The 17,983-nt window shown below is 40.9% G+C and overlaps 1 protein-coding gene across 2 annotated transcripts; it reads left to right on the top strand.

The window, feature by feature from the left end:
- Positions 1 to 339: 339 nt before the first annotated feature.
- LOC146680806 (uncharacterized) lies at positions 340 to 9,387 on the top strand. 2 transcript variants are annotated; one of them, XM_085449386.1, is made up of 4 exons: positions 340 to 884; positions 2,209 to 2,313; positions 7,520 to 8,116; positions 8,460 to 9,386. In XM_085449386.1, the coding sequence occupies exons 2-4, from the start codon at positions 2,296 to 2,298 to the stop codon at positions 9,138 to 9,140; spliced, it is 1,296 nt and encodes a 431-aa protein (XP_085305512.1). In that variant the 5' UTR covers positions 340 to 884; positions 2,209 to 2,295; the 3' UTR covers positions 9,141 to 9,386. The 2 variants fall into 2 exon arrangements, with proteins under 2 accessions (XP_085305512.1, XP_085305511.1); XM_085449385.1 differs by lacking the exons at positions 340 to 884; positions 2,209 to 2,313 and having other exon boundaries at positions 7,410 to 8,116; positions 8,460 to 9,387.
- The last annotated feature ends 8,596 nt before the right edge of the window (positions 9,388 to 17,983 follow it).

Raw genomic sequence — 17,983 nt, 5'->3', positions numbered from 1 at the left:
CTGAAGACAGAAACGTTCAATGATAAAAACACACAGTGGAATAAAATTGTGAGAAGTCATCAGTTGATGCAGTTTAAGGACACTTGTTGTTCTGTGCAGTCTCACCTGGAGCTCGCGCTTCTAGTTCATGCCATCATCACCAAAGATTCTTCAAATAATAGTTTAAAGATGTCCATGAATGCACTGCTAACTGCTCTTCACCCTGATAAAAATCAACATGCATTTAGAATAAGAAACACTTTTACAAAACCAAAAGCTTCACTGTACTTAGTGATTTATATGTCTAAGAAACAGGTTCAGTTTGTAACTGAGAGAGCGGCTCAGTGGTGCTGAATTATATTTCCAATAGAAACACAATTTCATATGTTGTAGTAACAACACACTGCCACAAGATGGCAGCCTAGGCCTACTTTACCATGCTGTTCCAGTCAAAAAGAAAAAGTGACAGAGCCTTGAAAGAGTGACAGAGACACTTTTTATGAACTCATCTGTAATGTGTCACCTTTTCTGTAGAATGAAGAAGTGCTTCCCTTCTTTTAAAGTAAATACAGGCTTACAAAGATCCTCTAAACAAAAAATCCTCGCCTGCAGAGAGCAAAATCTCTTAAATAAATGGGGGTAAGCGTAAGCTGAAGCCATCTGATGTTTATGTTCATGAATATAACACACTGAAACATTTTGTCTTTGTTTTTATTGTTTATTAAAATACTTTTAAATGTCTAGTTTTAGTTTAAGAACCATCTAGTCCAGCAGGTGGCGGTAATGCACCTTAAAGCTCTAACCGCCAAAGAAAAACCCCAAAGAAGAAGAAGCCGCGAAGTTCCCGCTTCATTGTGTTTGTGTTTTAGTTTATTTTTCTTCCTCATCTAAAGTGAAGCACTAAGGTAACTTTGATCTGAGTTCAGTCAATCTTGAATTTAGCTCCTGAGTGAAGTTTTCTGTTGCTCTCCTCGGTCTCTGTTGTCAGTTATTTGTGAACCAGTTGAAAGAAAAAGCCTCTACATCAAGTCAAGCTGCTATAAACTAATTTACAAGAAAATATTAACAAATGCTAATGAAACACAGAGAAGAAAACAGTGTTATTATTAGAAGAAAGCTTTTAAATTAGCTAAGTGTAATCAGAGTTTCTATTATTTTATTAGTCTGTTACTAAGCGCTAGTTAGCATCTCTGTCACTGTGTGGCACCTGCATAGTTTTTGAATGCAGCGTGCTATCCAAGCTAGCTAGCTAGCTAGCTAACGCCAGCCATCATCAATATAAGGTCACTTCCAGCGCCAAAAAATCCAAATATGTTGGCGGTAAAAGTGCTATAATGAAATCAATTTAAAAGAAAGGTAAAAAATAAATGTATTCCAGACTAAAACACAGCTGCCTTTGTCTTATCAGCGCAAAGTTGTGTCAGCCCACAGGGCATGTGATTGTAAAAACTGGCCTCACTCTGAGAGGCCTGTTGTTAGAATCATTTCAAAGATAATTTGATAAATTCTGATCAGTATTCAGTAAATGAGCCTGATTAACTGTTAGCAAAATAATAATGATAGGCCAGAGATACCAGAGATTCATTTTTAAAACAAATACAGCCTCGAACCCCAAGAGGGGATCTGTGTTTTAAAAGTACTGCAGAGTTTTTAAAATAGAATAGAATAGTCTTTTATTGTCTTTGTACATATTCAACTAAATTGTGGGTGCTCCACACCAACTGTGCATGGAAAACAATATAAATAGTAAGACAGTAAGAATAAATTAGAGGACAGGTTGCAGAATGCTTGAAAGTAGTGCAATGGACTTGATATAAGTAGAGAATCGGAGTGTGACTGAGTGATGAGGGTTACTCAGATCATGGCTCAGATTTCTACACCCACTCAGATAGGATAATCTTCCACGGCACACCTGATCAGTTCTCACGGCACACGTATATATGCCGCGGCACAATGGTTGGGAAACACTGTACTCGTTTATGCAGGTCCATCGATTGTTCTGTTTTTGTTCTTTGCCAGGGCTTTTTTTAAAGAGGAATTGCTCTCCTGGTACTGGTGTGCCATACTGCTGAATTTGGTATCGGTGCTCAAACCTTTTGTGTATGTTTTAAACAAGTTGCTCACCCAGGGAAGCTAAAATTTGTTGTTTGTGCTCTCAGATGAACATATGAGACACTTTGACTCTTCAGTGCAGTGTGGAGCCTAACAAAGTTCTGTTTTGTGTCCCAGCTGATCAGGAGGAGGAGAAGAGTCTGACGGAGCAGCAGGGGAACATTTACGCTACTTGGACTCAGCTCAGCCACTGCAGAGAAAACAATGAGTTCGACAAAGAAGGTGACAGATACTAGTGTTAAGAAATACTCCATTAACCCTTTAAGGCCTATTGGAGCAGGAATGCTCCGTTTTGCGTAACAATTTTAAAATCCCGGTAGAACTGCACTTAAGCTAACACAATTATTTTATTTAGGAATAGCTGTACTTACATCTTATGCCATCAGCTTGCCCTAGGTCACGTTTCCTTCCACATATGTATTTGCAGAAATTGCATAAAAAGCACTTGCAGCAAAAAAACATAATATACCAGAAACACGCTTTGCTGTTCATAGCACTTCCTATGTTGGAATAGATGCCAGCGCGAACTATCACATGTCCAACTTTACCTGCCAAAACCTGCCTTCAGCGACACCTATACTGGTGTTTTTAAAAGTCATGTTTGACTTTATTCTTTTCTGTATTGTTTCTGGGATGCTTAGAACTCAAACTGCACTGTTGGTAATAGTTTATTTTGATGCACATGCTGTTTGTTTGCAAATTTGCATTATAATATTTATTTTTGTTTTTCCTCAAAAATGCTCAAAAACAAATTTCCTGTGGTTGGAAACAATGTGCAACTTTTTTAAATTTACAGTTTTGAGGGATACAATTTTCTAACTACAAATATGTATAAAAAACAAAACAAAAACAATTTAAATTTTTTTGTATTTTATTGCAGTTTTTTTGCACTTTATGTAGTTACTATGGACTTAATGCATAGATATTATTAACATTTGGGATATAATGGTCATATTGATGTATAGCAACTTGAAATGCTCCCCAAAATGGCATTAAGGCAGGGCTCTAGACTAACCTTTTGCCGGTACGCCTAACTTTAAAAAGTTAGGTGTACCAGCACAAAAGTTAGGCGCACACAAATTTTATAATAATTTATATAATATAATGTGTTTTTCTGGATACACTGTGCTTTTTCAGCATTCAAAGATTGATGACACCGTGTCAGAGCACTGGCTATGAATTTCAGAAGGATCAGGCCTTAACTTAACAGAAAAGTTAGCAATAGTTCTTTTCCTATTACAGCTACATCCACTTCTGTCGTGCCTAGGCTGCTCACTAGGGCTGGGTATCATCACTGATTTCTATAATCCATTCGATTCCGGTTTTCAAAGTCCCGATTCGATGCAACTTAGCCTCAGACAGTCAGAAATATTATAATTCTGATCATTTATCAGTACTGACTTCTTCAGAATTGTGAACATCACAGCAGATGCCTTTGTGTGAAAGTAACTGAGAATAAAACACAGAAAAACATGAAGGAGATTTTCCTTGTCTGGCTTTTTATAGCAGATAACCTTCAAAATATTCTACAATGTTCTGCATATAAAGTTCGCAGGTCGCATTTGCGACCAAATTGGTCGCACTCTAGAGCCCTGCATTAAGGGCATGTAAAAATTAGAGATGGACCGATCCGATATCACGTATCGGTATCGGTTCGATACTGACGTAAATTACTGGATCTGATATCGGAGAGAAATAAAAAATGTAATCCGATCCATTAAATTTCAAAAAAGCACCTCACAAAACTTGCGACATGGCGTAACTCGGCTCATAACCGTAGCACGTCGGAGCAGTATGCATCACGTGATAGAGCGGCTGTGTGTATTTGTAGCCTCGCTACCAATCCGGCATTTCATCTCCGAGGAAGTTATCCCAGAGAGAAGTAAAGCAAGTGTGTAAGTTCGTCTCTGAATGTTTGTAAAGCATTCCTGCGATGGAACATATATGGAGCGACTGCCTCTTCTCTCCCCCTCCCTCTCCTGCTGCTACTTCAGTCATGAAATCATGATCAGCTGATCGGCTTTTCTGTCGCGAGTCCGTCTCTCTTGTTTGTTTATTGCCCACTTCGCGCCAGAAAGAGGAAACCAGCAGCTGAACAACAGCAGCACGTTTAACCTTGATAAGCTGTTGTTAGAATTTATTTAATATTACTTTCTACACCAGGATCCTTTTCTAGCTGACGGCTGGTAACTGTGCAGGGGCGGATCTAGCAAAGTTTAGCCAGGGTGGCCGATAGGGCATTAACAGGGAAAAGGGGGCACAAAGACATCCTTTTCTTTCTTATTCTCATTTAAAATGTCTAGATTTTAATAAATAATTATCTGAATCTTACACCCAAAGTTTTAATCTGATGTAAAATGTATAGAAGTCCATGACTGTATATAGTAACTAAGCCTAATATACCCTAGTAAGCTTTACTACTTTTTCCTTTGGGAAGGTACCATCTGTGCAGTCTGCAATTCTGTTGAAGAAAGATGTTGAATCTATTTAATTATTCTTGAAAAATAATTGATTTCTGTGAATCTTTTTTCACACTGCATCAAATTAAAGTTGATTATGTTGATTAAGCATCATGAAGTGGAGGGTGGGTGATTCCCTATCTATTTTTTTTTTTTGCTGGGAGTTTTAGAGCCCTATTATTTAGGTTACTTACTCCTTAAAATACCAGAATAGGGAGGATGGAGTAGGATTAAGTGTATTAGATTGATCACTATTACTGAACTATGAAATATTTGGGTGCTGTGTATTTTTTGCATACAGGTATAACAGAATAGCTTTAGTGTTTTGTTTTTTAACTTGAGTATGAACTTATACAAAAACAGCAAGATATTTAAAAAAAAACCAGTTCTGTTGATTAAAAAATACGGATTCATATCGGTATCGGCAGATATCCAAATTTATGGTATCGGACATAAAAAAGTGGTATCGTGCCATCTCTAGTAAAAATATAAACATAAGCTCTTGGTTCTATGGTAGGTCTTAAAGGGGTAAAAGATGAAGTACTGATATATATATTATGCAAAACTAACTGAACCTTGTGCTATATTAATGTAATGTAATATTCATGTAATAATACAATGCCTACATTGTAGAGGGTGACTTTGCCTCTAAAGAGGAAAATGGGCAGGGAAGAGGTTAAAGTGGGATTCAGCAGGATTCAACCCTAAAATCAGCTGTAGTGGCTCAGTGTGGGGAAAAGGGTCACAGCTCACAATCATTTCTATTGAGAGCTCCAGTCGATGCTCTTAATGTACAGGATGTGATCAGCTGACCTGCTGCTCTCTGTGGATGTACACAACTGAATTCAACCAGATGTCTGCAGATGTTTCATGAGTTGTCCTGGCTGATTTCCATCCTCTACACCAGGGGTGTCAAACTCAACTGCACAGGGAGCAAAACTCAAGGCACACTTTAGGTCGCGGGCCAAACAAGATAAACATTTATTGAACACACTAAAACCATGTTTTTTAAACAGAAATATGAATAAAAACAGACAGGAATTTTATTCCAGAATAAATAAACTTAAAAAATCAACTTTAACTTTAAATGTTTTGATCTTCATAAAAATATATCCTGTCAAAATTATGCAAGTTAGAAATATGAACATGCTGCAAAAACCCCAGAAAAAATAAATGAAAACATACACAAGGTTGGAGCTGCATGTAGACGGAGCTGGGGCATTGCTGCAGGAATGGAACTAATAAACTGTGCAGGCCATTCAGTGTCGTACTTTGCCTTGAGTGTACCATTACACTGCAGCTCCATCTGAATCTGCACAGGTGCAGTTTCCACGTAAAGAAGAAGCTTGAAATTCTCTTTTTGTGCTTCACAGTCACCAAAGCGCCGCGAACTCAGTGCGCTCAGTTTATCAGCAAAGTGCGCCGACTTGGTTCAACATTACTTGGCAACAGGGAAAGTGAGACAGGTTGCACTGGTGCATTTGTGACAGCTTCACTTGAAATGCCTTCACTGCATCATACATGCCATGTCCATTGTTAAATCTCCCAATTCTTTTGATCTTTGGGCTGAAGGAAGGACAATACTCGGTGTATAAATGCTCAATCAACAATCTTTTATTCCATACAATTCAACACTTTTGAGCATAAACCATCCGGAGGGGAGATGAGCGCGGGAGGGTGTCCGCCTGATCTCGAAGCGTCTGAGTGTTTCTCACATTCTTATAGCTTCAGCCCCCCTCCACCTAGTCATAAAACCTAAACATTCACATTCTTTCTCTCTTACGGCGCCTAAGTGACGGCCTTGGCTCCCTGTTTTATCTCCTCCTGATGAGATGGGGCAGAAAACCTCTCCGGTATGCTCTGTTCTCTTCTAATCAGACAAATAAGGCCATGACTCTCTGAAAACAGTATTTCTTATACCTCAGCAGTATAATGCATCATAAAACAATATCACTCATTCACAATAAATCAGCAGTCTAATGTAATACAAATCAGTTTAATAACTGTAATAGTTGTCACCTTCTTCAAAGTCAGGAGAATAATGCAAACTAAAACTACATAATAATTTCACTATCTTTAATTAGGGGTATAACGTGGCATAAGATAATATAATAATCTCACACCATGAACTGACAGATTTCTTTGCTGAGCTCAAAAACTCTATTGAGAACTTTTCCCCAACTCAGCCAACGGAACTCTGTATGATAAGGATGTCGCCAAACTCTGAATCATAGAAGGATGAAATTGACGGTGATTTAAACCTTTAAACTCAGATAAAATTTACGGTTTGTGTTACAGTGATCGTTACATGCTCCATTTATAGGACTTTACCACACAGCCTGGTGTATGATGCAGGATTGGATTTCATGTGTTACTGTTTAGGCTCAAATCAATTTGATCTTTGATGCCCGCAGTGATGAAATAACTCCCCTCAAATGACTTAAACCAAAAGTAACAAGCCTGTGTTGAAAATGTAAGGAGTAGAAAATACAGATTTTTTTTTTTTTAATGTAGCGAGTAAAAGTAAAAAAAAACGTCAGGTTACAGTCAGACTCTGACATCATCCTTCACTGAACCAAGCTAGTAACTGTTACATATGATTTATTATTATCGAATAAATTATACAATTATAGAAATATATAATAGGAAACAAACAGGAAATATAAAAAAGTACAGACCTGGTAAACATTTATTACTATTCTGAGTGTGTTAGCATTAATATTTGTGCACAGGCAGGAGGGCTGGGCATGATTTTAGAGTGTTTGAACAATGATTAATTATCTTTAACAGCAGGTTGGATGTAATGTGTTACTACTACCAGTAGGTGGGGATAAGAGACCTTTAAGGTGTTTGGTGCCACACTCCACCTTCAGGTTTAAAACTAGTGTTAATGGAGGGAGTTTGAAGCTTCAGTTTGTTTAATGACTGCATTTCACTCACTGCCTCTGTTTGTATCTCTGTCACTGCAGGACCAACATGGACCGAGAAGTCAGCGCTCTCAGGAGGCCGACAAACCTCACAGAAGAAAGAGAGAGAAAAAAAACACCTGTGACGAGTGTGGGAAGGATTTTACCTGGAAGTTTAAACTAAAACAACATCAGCTCATCCACACTGGAGAGAGACCGTTCAGCTGTGACTTGTGTGGAAAGTCGTTTTCCTGGAAGAATTCCCTGAAAACACACCAAGTCGTCCACAGTGGAGTTAAAGCTTACAGCTGTGATCAGTGTGGCAGAGCTTTTACTCACAGTAGCCACTTACAGAGACATCTAGTTACCCACTCTGGAATTAAGGCATACAGCTGTGACATCTGTGGAAAAACGTTCAGCCAGCTAGGGTACCGAAATATACACCTACGCATTCACTCTGGAGAAGATGTGTACTGGTGTGATCAGTGTGGCAAATACTTTACAACAGACACACAGTTACAACGCCACATGTTTACCCACACTGAGGAGAGACCTTATCAATGTGACCTGTGTGAGAAGACTTTTAAAACTCCACAGTACCTGAGACAACACCAACAGATCCACACCAGAAAGAGACTCTACAAGTGCAGTTACTGTGAGGTTTGTATTTTTATTTTATTCTTGTAAGTTCAGTCTGACTGTTTGGAACAAGTCTGCTCATTAAATTGTGTTAGCATGTTAGCACTTCTACTGCACCGAAGAGTAGCTCTGAGCCATTATTCAGGTTTTCATTTCATTTAAGTGTAAGTCAGAGGTTACTGTAATATTAAATAAGTATTGCTGTAGTATTATGGTGGTAGTATTGTAGTTATTGTAGCCCAGTAAACTGAGTGTGTTAATCGAAACAGTAAAATGTAACTGGACGTCTGCTCTTTATTTCAGGCGACTTTCAGGATAAAAGTGTTGAAGGACTGACTTACACGGTCTTTGTGTCTTTGTTTAGAAGCAGAGCGACACAGATGGATCCACTTCTCAACCCTGTCATCGCTGTGGTGGTGGGAAAGACTTTCGTTGTGACATCTGTGGAAAAACTTTCAGTCTGCAAGCCGGCCTAAAAATACATCAACGTAAACACACTGGAGACAAACTGAAATACTGCAAAGAATGTGGGAGAAGCTTCCCCACATCAGCTGAGTTAAAACAACATGAACTCTTTCACAGTGGGGTCAAAAAGCACCTCTGTGATCAGTGTGGGTCATCCTTCACCACTGCAAGTCAGCTTAAAACACACAAACGAGTCCACACAGGAGAGAAACCATACAAGTGCAGACACTGTGACAAAAGCTTCTCACAGTCAGGTAGTCGTAACGAGCATGAACGTACACACATGGAAGGAAACTACAGCTGTGAGCAGTGTGACAAGAGCTTCAGTAATCTCAGTTCATACTCTGCACACAAACGATCCCACGTTACTACTAAACTGTTTCACTGTTACCACTGTGCCAAAACATTCACTTCATCATCTGCTCTGTGCAAACATCAGCGCGATCACGCAGGGCTGAAACCGTTCCCATCACAGGACGACAGCGAATCTGAAGAGAGAGAAACATCCTCTTCTGGTTTCAGAGTCCAACTTAAAACCCTGGAGATCAGGCTCCACAGAGTTCAGGTCGGCTCTCCTTAAGTTTAAGTTAAAGTTCTAATGAGGCTATGAATCAAACTGTTCCTATAGTTCAATGTTAATCTTTATAAATTGTTCTTCTGTTTGTGTTCAGTCGTTACCTTTTTTTTCAGTGGTTGGATTAAAAATCAGTTTCAGTTGAAGTTTTTATTGAATGTATTTTGTTAAATAAAGTTAAAAAAATGTTAAATAAAGAATTGTTTGAACGACAAAGATTTTGAGCCATGATGTCATTTCCTGTATTTCAGAGTAAAGACTGAAGTGACAAATGGAAACATGTTTACAGTCATGGAATAAACACTGATGGGTCATCTGTAGGAAGTTCTATTGCTGACCTGACAGACTCGACCTTGTTTACAAAGAAAGAAAGGAACTGATGACACGTGTCAGCAGAGGCTTTCAGGGTTGTTTAGAGTAGAGCTGATAGTCTTAAAGAGAACACGGGGATTTTGACAATTTAACACAATGATCTGAGAAAAATGTCTGTTTCTCTCATTTTCACCGTATTCTGATCAAATTTCCAACATTCTTTTAACATGACCGGTACCGGTCCGTGAGTCGTTTGGTACTGGGCCGCGAGAGTTGAGGCTCAGGTGTGAAATGTATGGTTTTCAGGGTTTTTATCGGTTTTCAGTGTTATTTTGTTAGTGTTTTTATCGTTAACTCGGTTTTCCTGGGTCTTTTCACGTGTGTTATGAATAAATCTTCTTTTTTTCGGTACCGGTACTAGTTTTATTTTGTTGAATTTATCCGCAACACCTTAAAGGCCGGTCCGTGAAAATATTGTTGGGCATAAACCGGTCCGTGGCGCAAAAAAGGTTGGGGACCGCTGCTGTAAAGTATAAAAAAAAACTCCTCCCCCTGGTACGCCTCAGTAATCTAATGTATTCATCAATTGTTCTCTTAATTATTCAAAGTTGGTTCAACTTATCATGTTCTGGGTTCTATCCTTTATGTATTTAATCTTCAATTTTATTTATTTGTGTAAGCGATATTTTTGACAACCTTTAACACACTTAAAGAGCCGCTTTCACCGTCTTCCCTCCAGCTGTTTCCTGTTGCTCGCTCTCTTCTTCTCTTATCTGATCATCTCGAGCACGTCTTGTACAACACTGTTACTTTTGCAGGCACACATTCAGTTACAAGCTCAACCACATTTTGCCCTATATACAGTGGGGCAAAAAAGTATTTAGTCAGCCACCGATTGTGCAAGTTCCCCCACCTAAAATGATGACAGAGGTCAGTAATTTGCACCAGAGGTACACTTCAACTGTGAGAGACAGAATGTGAAAAAAAAAACCATGAATCCACATGGTAGGATTTGTAAAGAATTTATTCGTAAATCAGGGTGGAAAATAAGTATTTGGTCACCTCAAACATGGAAAATCTCTGGCTCTCACAGACCTGTAACGTCTTCTGTAAGAAGCTTTTCTGTCCCCCACTCGTTACCTGTATGAATGGCACCTGTTTGAACTCATCATCTGTATAAAAGACACCTGTCCACAGCCTCAAACAGTCAGACTCCAAACTCCGCCATGGCCAAGACCAAAGAGCTTTCGAAGGACACCAGGAAAAGTATTGTAGACCTGCACCAGACTGGGAAGAGTGAATCTACAATAGGCAAGCAGCTTGGTGTGAAAAAATCAACTGTGGGAGCAATCATCAGAAAATGGAAGACATACAAGACCACTGATAATCTCCCTCGATCTGGGGCTCCACGCAAGATCTCATCCCGTGGGGTCAAAATGATCATGAGAACGGTGAGCAAAGATCCCAGAACCACACGGGGGGACCTGGTGAATGACCTGCAGAGAGGTGGGACCAAAGTAACAAAGGTCACCATCAGTAACACACTACAACGGCAGGGAATCAAATCCCGCAGTGCCAGACGTGTTCCACTGCTGAAGCCAGTGCATGTCCAGGCCCGTCTGAAGTTTGCCAGAGAGCACATGGATGATACAGCAGAGGATTGGGAGAATGTCATGTGGTCAGATGAAACCAAAGTAGAACTTTTTGGTATAAACTCAACTCGTCGTGTTTGGAGGAAGAAGAATACTGAGTTGCATCCCAAGAACACCATACCTACTGTGAAGCATGGGGGTGGAAACATCATGCTATGGGGCTGTTTTTCTGCCAAGGGGACAGGACGACTGATCCGTGTTAAGGACAGAATGAATGGGGCCATGTATCGTGAGATTTTGAGCCAAAACCTCCTTCCATCAGTGAGAACTTTGAAGATGAAACGAGGCTGGGTCTTCCAACATGACAATGATCCAAAACACACCGCCCGGGCAACAAAGGAGTGGCTCCGTAAGAAGCATTTGAAAGTCCTGGAGTGGCCTAGCCAGTCTCCAGACCTCAACCCCATAGAAAATCTGTGGCGGGAGTTGAAAGTCCGTGTTGCTCGGCGACAGCCCCAAAACATCACTGCTCTCGAGAAGATCTGCATGGAGGAATGGGCCAAAATACCAGCTACTGTGTGTGCAAACCTGGTAAAGACCTATAGTAAACGTTTGACCTCTGTTATTGCCAACAAAGGTTATGTTACAAAGTATTGAGTTGTATTTTTGTTATTGACCAAATACTTATTTTCCACCCTGATTTACGAATAAATTCTTTACAAATCCTACCATGTGGATTCATGGATTTTTTTTTTCACATTCTGTCTCTCACAGTTGAAGTGTACCTCTGGTGCAAATTACTGACCTCTGTCATCATTTTAGGTGGGGGAACTTGCACAATCGGTGGCTGACTAAATACTTTTTTGCCCCACTGTAGGTGTCTCACTCTCCATATGTTTCCTGTCGACTTATTCATGGCATGAATATCTTTAACACCTTCTGCATCACTACTTGCTAAGCAAAGACAAAGCAAAATGTTTCACCTCTACCCTAGAAATAAATCTACGTAATATCTGTGACCATAAGCGTGCATGCATTGACCTTTTACTGCACTCTAAGTCACCTTTCACAACAGATCATCTCTTCATGAGCACTTTTTCAGTATGTGTAAGAAAGTGTGCATTATAACCGCTTATTCTACTAAAAGATCAAAGAGAAAACAAACATTTTCAACGTCACTTCCTCTGCCTCCGATATCGGTCATCCTACCTTTTCGACAGATTTAAAAGCCTCTAAGCCCAGGTTTGCCCACCTTGCTGTTCAATTGACCGTTCTCTGTCCAGGACAGCGGCCCGATTTCTAAGTCTTATGTTAATTTATAAGCGCTTCCCGCAGCTTAACAGGAAGCTCCACTTAACCGGCATCTAAGTATCCCACTTTTTTTTTAAACAATGTCTTTTTTATTAAGAGGTTTCCTTTTGTACACATAAACATCAACATATATATTATACATATAGACAGAAAGAAAAGAGAAGGATTACAGATGATCTGTACATTAAGGTTTTTTTTTTGTGTGTCCCGTTTGGATCTATAGCCATCAGAATTGTTGTCTTAAGGCCAAGAAAGATGCCAAGCGGATTTATTTTACCAAGTGGATCATCATGGCCTTGCGATATTGGTCCATTTGATTGACCTTTATTATAATTATGAATTTATTTTATTTACAGTTGCTACAAACGGGACAGACATGACTGGGGGATAGGACAGGGAGAAAGAATGAAAGAAAGAGAGGGAGAGAAAGAAAACCAAAGGGGAGAAGAGACGGTGAGAAGGGGGGGAAGAAAGAAAAAAAACAAACAAAAAAAACCAAAAAAACACCTGGGTCACCTGTATGGAGAAAAAAAACAGAAGAGAAAGCAAACAACAAAGAGCAACATAATAAAAAAAACGGCACCATCACAATAAACTAGCTAGCAGTAGATACTAAATAATAAACGATATTGTGCAGCACGCAAGATAGACAGCGCACAATGTGCTTTGAGGCAGCAGCCAAGAAAGCTGTAGTCCGCGTCTGTGAATATCCGTGTGTACACCTGTGTGCATACCTGTGTGGATCAGCATGCTTGCATTCCAAAGGTTTCTCCATGTAATGATCTGCTAGAGGGTGTGGGGGGGCCACAGCCCCATCCACCAGGGCATGAAGCAGGTATGGAGGAGATCAAAACTCCAGACATCCAGAGGCCCCCAGAACACAACAGACCAAGGAAGACCAACAGAGGGGCAGCCGCGCCACTGTCCCAGTAAGAGCTGAGGAGAGTCCCAGATGAGGGCTCACTCAGCAGCCACGGAGCAGAAGCCAGGGGGAGTTGCAGTGACGCACCCGTGAGCTCCGCCGGCAGCCAGCTGTGTCTGAGTGACCGAGCCCCAGGCCGAGAGGCCGGGGGCACCCCACCTCCGAAGTGGCCCGAGCGAGCCCCAGGCTCCAGGCCCCGATAAGCGGCCGCCAAGGAGTGAGCCGGTGTGTACCCGGACGCCCACCCCCGGACACAAAGAACCACCAACGCACCGACACCTGAGGGAGTCCGCCACTGGCAGGGGAAGTGGTGGTGGGTGGAGATAGGCCTCCAAACCTTGGAGGGCCTGAGATGTCCCCAGAGAGGTGGCGTCTGATACCCAACCTGACATATAGACACAAACATCCATTCCCACCCTCATGCTCTCATATGCACTTACTCCACACTCAACCAACGTGGAGACAGACATAAAGAGACGCTGTACACACGATCACACTCCCCAAGCGTACTCTACGAACCGGGTCTAGGTACCCTTGCCCCTGGAGGGGGGAACTGCACCCAGACCCAGGTGGTCTGTACATTAAGGTTAAGTAGTACATTTAAGCTGTGAAATGAGTCCAAAAATGTATCTTCGGCTGTGAAATAAAAGAAAAAAAAAGAAAAAGAAAAAAGGGAAAGAAAGAGAAAAAAAAAGAATATAAACAAATGTATAATATATCCCAAAGTAACATAATCCCTGCAAAACAATCCCATTCATTCCCACGCAGGTCACTGCCTGCACCCGCACACTGTATTTCCACACCTGACTTAAGAGAGTTCGCTGAAAAATTCTTATAGATTTTGAAAAGCATCAAGGAAGGGTCTCCACATGTCTTGAAATTTCCCAGTGGAGTTCTGAAGTGAGTGTCTTATCTTTTCCAGTTTTAGACAGGCCATGAGGTCATATAACCACTGTTTGTGAGTGGGAGGGGCAGCGTCCCGCCAGCTCAGTAGGATTGCCCTTCTGGCCAACAGGGAACAGAATGATAATGCCTGTTTTTTAGAGGCCGGTAGAAGCACCTCATTCCCACTGATGCCAAACAGAGCAAGAAGGGGGCCGGGGGCCAGCGTCACACTGAGAATTCTGGACAGGGTACGAAAAACCTCTGACCAGAACTGAGTGAGATTGGGACAAGACCAGTACATGTGGACCAGTGAGGCTTCAGCAGTTTTGCATCTGTCACAGTATGGAGTGATTTCAGGGTAGATACGGGATAATCTGGATTTTGAGAAATGGGCTCTATGCACCACTTTGAACTGGATTAAACAATGGCGGGCACATAGTGATGTAGTGTTGACATGTTTGAGTATAGAGGCCCATGTTTCATCAGAGGTTGTCATGTTTAAGTCTTCTTCCCACAGTGTCTTGAGCTTGGATGAAGAGGTATGTGTCAAATTTAACATTTTATTGTAAAGCAAGGAAATCAGCCCTCTATTGGTTGGATTGAGTTGTAGAATAGTTTCTAGTAGTGTAGGCTCTGGTGGAGGGCTTGAGCCTGAAATCTGGGAACAAATAAAGTGCCTGACTTGCAAGTATCTGAAAAAGTGTGATGGTGGAAGAATATATTTATTAGCAAGTTGTTCAAATGATGCTAGTTTGTTGGCTATGAATAGGTCCTTAAAGCAAGTTATTCCACTTCTGTGCCACTCCGCAAACCCACCGTCCTGGGTAGAAGGTTTAAAGAAATGGTTAGATGCAATGGGGCTGAGGAGGGAGAAGTCACAAAGTTTAAAATATTTCCTAAACTGGCCCCATATTTTTAATGAGTGCACCACTACAGGGTTGGGAATGAAGTTGAATGAAGAGGATGGGAGTGGAGAACAAAGTGCAGCTAGTAAGGATATACTGTTGTCACTATGCAATTCCATAGTGACCCAGTCAGGACAACCACTCCGATTATGGTAAAAATACCAAAACACCAAACATCGTATGTTAGCAGCCCAATAATAAAAACGAAAGTTGGGAAGTGCAAACCCACCCTCAATTTTAGATTTTTGAAGATGCATCTTATTGAGCCTTGGGCGTTTACCCTGCCATAGATAAGATGAGATGACAGAGTCCAGCTTATTGAAAAAAGTGTTGGGAATGAAAATGGGTATGGCCTGGAAAAGGTATAGAAATTTGGGTAGAATGGTCATTTTAATTGAATTGATACGTCCTACCAGAGACATAGAGAGTGGTGTCCAGTGGGTAAGGGACCGCTTCACTTGGTTCAGCAATGCACTCACATTTTCTGTGAAAAGGTTTTTATGTTTTTTTGTCACTGTGATTCCCAAATATGTAATTTTTGTCCTTTCAACTCTGAAGGGCAAGCAGGTGAAGTCTAACATACTGGCTTTGCTACTTAGCGGGAAGAGCTCACTTTTATTAAGGTTCAGTTTATACCCTGAAATCTGACCAAATTGACTAAGCAGATTCAATGCAGATGGTAGTGAGGCTAAGGGCTTAGAAATAAAGAGCAGGAGATCATCTGCATAGAGCGAGACCTTATGTTCTGTATTGTTTCTCCAAATGCCGTGTACCTCTTTGCAACTGCGGAACGCAATGGCAAGGGGTTCTATGGCCAGATCAAAAAGCAGGGGCCTGAGAGGACATCCCTGGCGTGTGCCTCTGTGAAGTTTGAAGGGTTTTGACAATTGGAGGTTAGTTCGTATTGTAGCAGATGGTTGAGAATAGAGTAATTTGATCCATGAAGTAAATTTCGCTCCAAAGCCAAATCTATCAAGGACTGCAAAGAGATAATCAAACTCAACTCAATCAAAGGCCTTTTCAGCGTCAAGCGAGACCACACATTCATCAGAGTCTGTAGAGCTGGAGTAGACTATGTTAAATAGCCTCCTTATGTTAAAATATGAATGACGACCTTTAATGAAGCCTGTCTGGTCTTTCGAAATAATTTTTTGGAAGAACTATTTCTAGTCTACGGGCAAGTATCTTGGCTAATATTTTAGCGTCTGTGTTCAGTAGAGAAATGGGTCTATAGGAGGCACATTCCAACGGATCTTTTCCTTTCTTTTTAATAAGTGTAATACAGGCTTCATAGAATGATTGAGGAAGAGATCCTTGTTCCTTGCAGTCCGTGAGGGTTGCACTAAGCTGCGTGGACAGTAATGAAGAGAAGTGTTTGAAAAATTCTGACGGAAAGCCATCCGGACCTGGACACTTACCAGAATGCATCGAAGCTATAGCCAAGGAAACTTCTAACTGGAAGATGGGTTCATCCAGCCTTGTTTTAAGTTCTGTTGGAATTTCAGGAATGTTAAGTTTAGCTAAAAACTCATTAATTGCATTACAGTCAGTTTGGGACTCTGAGGTGTAAAGCTGTGAGTAAAAATCCCTGAACACTTCATTGATTTTTTCATGATCTGTGACTATGTTGCCATCTTGTGCTCAAGAACTTCTACTCCTGCACCATCGAGAGCGTCCTGACGTCAAACATCTGCACCTGGTTTGGGAACAGCACCAAGCAGGACAGACGAGATCTGCAAAGGGTGGTGCGCTCGGCAGAACGCATCATTCAATCAGAGCTCCCTGACCTGCTGTCCATCTACACCAAGCGGTGCAAGTCCAAAGCTAGGAAGATTATGATGGACCTCTCCCATCCCAACAATGGACTCTTCTCACTGTTGAGGTCTGGGAAGCGCTTCCGCTCCCTTAAGGCCAAAACAGAGAGAATGAGGAGGAGCTTCTTCCCCCAGGCTATTCGGGCCCTGAACCAGGTGTAGGACTGGACTCTCCCAAACACGTCACTATAAGACTGGACTCTCACACACGTCACCACACGCACCACCACACATTTCCTATAATCCTATAATTCCTATAATTTACAATCCTTATCTTTATAATCTCTTCTGCTATTTGCACATTTTTACTGTAAATTCCTAAGTTAATTTGTAAATTTTTGTAGTAAATTGTAAATATTGTAAAACTTTTCTTCTGTCATTTAATGGTCGGGCATTGTACAGCTACAAGCATTTCACCCCCATGTCATACTGTGTATGGTTGTGTGTGTGTGACAAATAAAATTTGAATTTGAATTTGAATTTGTTGTCGAATTTTAAGAATACTTTGCCTTGCCCGAGAACCTTTTAGAAGGCTCGCCAGTAATTTATCAGGTTTGTCACCATGCATATAAAATTTGGATTTGTCATGTAAGAGTAAACGTTCAGTCGAGTACGTTGTGAGTAGGTCAAGTCTTGTTTTAAGTTCTACACGCTTTTTAAATATTTCATGACTCTGTTTGAGAGCATACTGTTCATCAGTCTCCTTAATCTGTTGCATTAACTTGTTCCTTTCATGGGTGGACTGTTTTTTAATTCTTGCCGAATAAGCAATAATCTGGCCTCTGATATACGCCTTAAAGGCATCCCATACGACAAGGCTGGAAGTCTCTGGGGAAGAGTTGGTGGCAAAGTAAAAGCGTATCTCATCCTGGATAAACTTTACAAAATTTTCATCCGACAGGAGGGTCGAGTTGAAACGCCATTGTGCAGCTTTAACAGGAGGATGTGGAAGAGACAGAGACAAAGTAAGAGGGGCGTGATCTGAAATAACTATGCTATGGTAGGCACAGGAGTGGACCTGCTGCAGACAATTAGTGTCAATGATAAAGTAATCAATTCTTGAATATGTATGGTGCACATGTGAAAAATAGGAGTAATCTCTTTTATG

This window comes from Copadichromis virginalis, linkage group LG23 (assembly GCF_057382275.1).
Source record: "Copadichromis virginalis isolate Kocher_CV1m ecotype Utaka linkage group LG23, C_Virginalis_male_GT1.1, whole genome shotgun sequence".
Lineage (NCBI taxonomy): Eukaryota > Metazoa > Chordata > Actinopteri > Cichliformes > Cichlidae > Copadichromis > Copadichromis virginalis.
The sequence above is the reverse complement of the archived record's forward strand: the minus strand, read 5'-3'. Positions and strand labels throughout refer to the sequence as shown.